This window comes from Triticum aestivum, chromosome 6B (genome assembly GCF_018294505.1).
Source record: "Triticum aestivum cultivar Chinese Spring chromosome 6B, IWGSC CS RefSeq v2.1, whole genome shotgun sequence".
Lineage (NCBI taxonomy): Eukaryota > Viridiplantae > Streptophyta > Magnoliopsida > Poales > Poaceae > Triticum > Triticum aestivum.
The window spans coordinates 688,593,405-688,596,000 of NC_057810.1; the positions used below are offsets into that span (position 1 = coordinate 688,593,405).

Here is a 2,596-nt window from a genome sequence, read left to right on the forward strand (position 1 = left end):
GTACATCCAAAGTTGTCACCTTTTTGATTCTGGAATAAAAATCACTAATTTATATATACAAGCATGAGGAATGGATTTTAAAATTGTCACACCTTTTTGTTTCCCGTATAAAAATCACTATTTTTACATTTTTTACATTTAGTATTAAATATATGAAAACACATCCCTTGTCTTCCTTGACTAGCTGACAAGCACAAGTGCTATGAGATGTGAAAATAAATTCTCCATCAGTTTACAGGGTTGCCTGATGGTTTCGATGAGGAATGCCGCCACTCGATAAAAGTTGGTACAGCATATGAAGCTTAATTATATTTCTATTTATTGGAGAGCTACATGGATCGAACATCCAATGCACCGCCGTATCACGCCATGCCACCCCACACCATCTGATCTATATTGTTTCCTCTGGGTCACACGATGAGAACACAGTAGTGACGCGGGGTTAGTTACCGCCGTCACATGGTAGCATTGTGAAAATTAACTTGCGATGTTTAACTTCCCTCACGTCCTTGGCATGAAAAAAATACAATCAACCGTCAAGTCTAATCTTGTTTAGCTTCACAAATCCTCTTTCAAGTGAGAATTTTCTCAACATTTGTTATTCCTCACTGTCACCACATGCGCAAGAGCCCGATTCTTCCACGCGTTTATTCGAAATCGAAAATAAATGCATAAATTTTGCAAATATCTTATCAAAGCTACTTCCCTTAAGACAGATCTAGCTAAGCACCAGAAATTGAAGTTCATGTTAGGCAAAACAAGTAACATGCGTGACTTAAAGATGATGATCACAATCCACCCATCTCTGAAATATGACAAGAATAAAAAAAAAACCTAACAATCCTCATGCTGCCTTTTTGTGTGAACTCGACTTACATGCATGGATCTACCACTTGCCAAGACGGGAAACAAATAGTGCCGGCCAGTCCATCTCCAAAAACACGACCTTCAGACGGTTAAGCCCATCAAAACCATCGGGCAACTCAAATTGCTCCATCACTCCCGTCTCAAGGCCAGCGATGTAAATCCGCCTCTAGCTATCCTTGAGTAGCATCACGCCACTCTTCTCTCCTAACAATCTCATGTATATTTTCTCAGGCCTTCTTTTAAACTGCCCAGGTGGTTTCAACTCGACAGTACGCGTGGTGAGCCGCCTGGCCTTGGCAATAGCACCATCATGACTCTTCTTTTCGTCCTGCTGCATGCAGATCTTTAGCTCAAGGCCTGGTCTTGACAGAAGTAACACCAAGGGCGTCCCATCTGCGGTGACCGCAAGTTGTGGGTCTTCGTTGGTTTCCGAGTAAGTTGTCCTGTCCATAATGATTGTCTAAGATATGTGAAACGTCTCCATGTCCATGTCAAGAGAGTAGTCAGGGTACCTGTTCCAGACGCTCCAATGCACCTTACCGCGAGACACAATGGCATCCGGATGCTTACAGTCATGGATCCCCCCAGCAGTGACAAAAGTTAATTTTATAGGCTTGCTCCACCTTGACTCATTGGATGACAATGTGTAGAGGCTGGGCGGGCCGAGATTCATCGTGCCGATGATTAACACTTTGAAGAAGGTCGAGTAGACCGGTTGCAAAGACTTTTGCTCTGCGCTCGACGAGCAGGCTGCGCTAGTTAGGATGGCGTGGCCGCTTTTGGCGAAGTCCAAATGTCCGCATAGCAGGGGAAGCACTTCGCACACGCCAATGAGCAGATTGCACACAGCCAGATGAACGACAGACTTGCCGTACTTATAGCCAGGAGCTATGTCCGGAGACAGGCGCACGAGAAGGAGGTCGCGGCGCGCAGTGAGCGGCTCGGCGCCGTCGAGAAGGCACGCGTCGGCGTCGGGAAAAAAGGAGATGAGGGAGCGGCGGGCGAACACCGACCGTGGCGTCGGGACGAAAAACGTCGCAAACATGGGCTCCCCTGTCCGGAAGTTGGGGTCCATACGGTCGAGCCGTTTTGGGGCCAAGAACCCGGCAAGGAAGCGGCTCACCCTGTGATCATCGGGCCAGCGACGACGAAAGAAGGAGGCATCGGCTACGAGGTGGCTCCAGTTCTTGCACGTCACGGCGCAGCAGAAGAGAGCGGCCATGCCTTCCACGCGGATGAGGATCTCGCGGACGGCGTCCTCCGGGAGCGACACCGCCTCGGGCTGTGGCGCGGCCGTCTCGTCCATCTATCGATCTTTAGCGTGATCGCGTCTGTGACGTGTGTGCAGCTGGACGAGGATCGAGAGTATTTGCAACGTGATGTCAATCAAACTAAGGCACGTCCGATCGATCCAGCTGTAAATTGTGGTTTCGTACTAAAAATTGGCCGGCCCAACACGTTGCACGGCTTGTGCTCGCGTCGTTCACCGTCCATACTCCCGGACCAATTTTTAGTACGAAGCCGCAATTAGTTCACCGGCTTTGTGCTCACGCCGGCGGCGAAGGAGAGGAATGTAGTCTCTCACGCCGCACACCGCCTTCCGCCTCGTATGTAGAGTACATGTTGGCAACAGAATCGTACCCAAACACGATCAAGAAGCCACCTCTCAAATCCGACCTATTTCAGGATTTTCGGTGATGCGCATTCAGTGGGAGGAGACGTTCCCGTC

General features: G+C 49.0%; 1 protein-coding gene across 1 annotated transcript; it reads right to left on the minus strand.

The window, feature by feature from the left end:
• Positions 1–814: 814 nt before the first annotated feature.
• Positions 815–2,230, minus strand: LOC123134894 (uncharacterized). The gene is made up of 2 exons (XM_044554044.1): positions 1,380–2,230; positions 815–1,310 (listed from the first exon to the last, which is right to left on the minus strand). Exons 1-2 carry the CDS (start codon positions 2,171–2,173, stop codon positions 1,034–1,036), a joined length of 1,071 nt encoding a protein of 356 aa, XP_044409979.1. The 5' UTR covers positions 2,174–2,230; the 3' UTR covers positions 815–1,033.
• Positions 2,231–2,596: the final 366 nt, after the last annotated feature.

Bases quoted from the DNA above. Each gene is read 5' to 3' on its own strand.
- LOC123134894 (XM_044554044.1), bottom strand. From the start codon at position 2,173: ATGGACGAGACGGCCGCGCCACAGCCCGAGGCGGTGTCGCTCCCGGAG. The intron at 1,311-1,379 runs GTACCCTGACTA...CATTATGGACAG, and splicing joins CATTGGAGCGTCTGGAACAG to GACAACTTACTCGGAAACCA.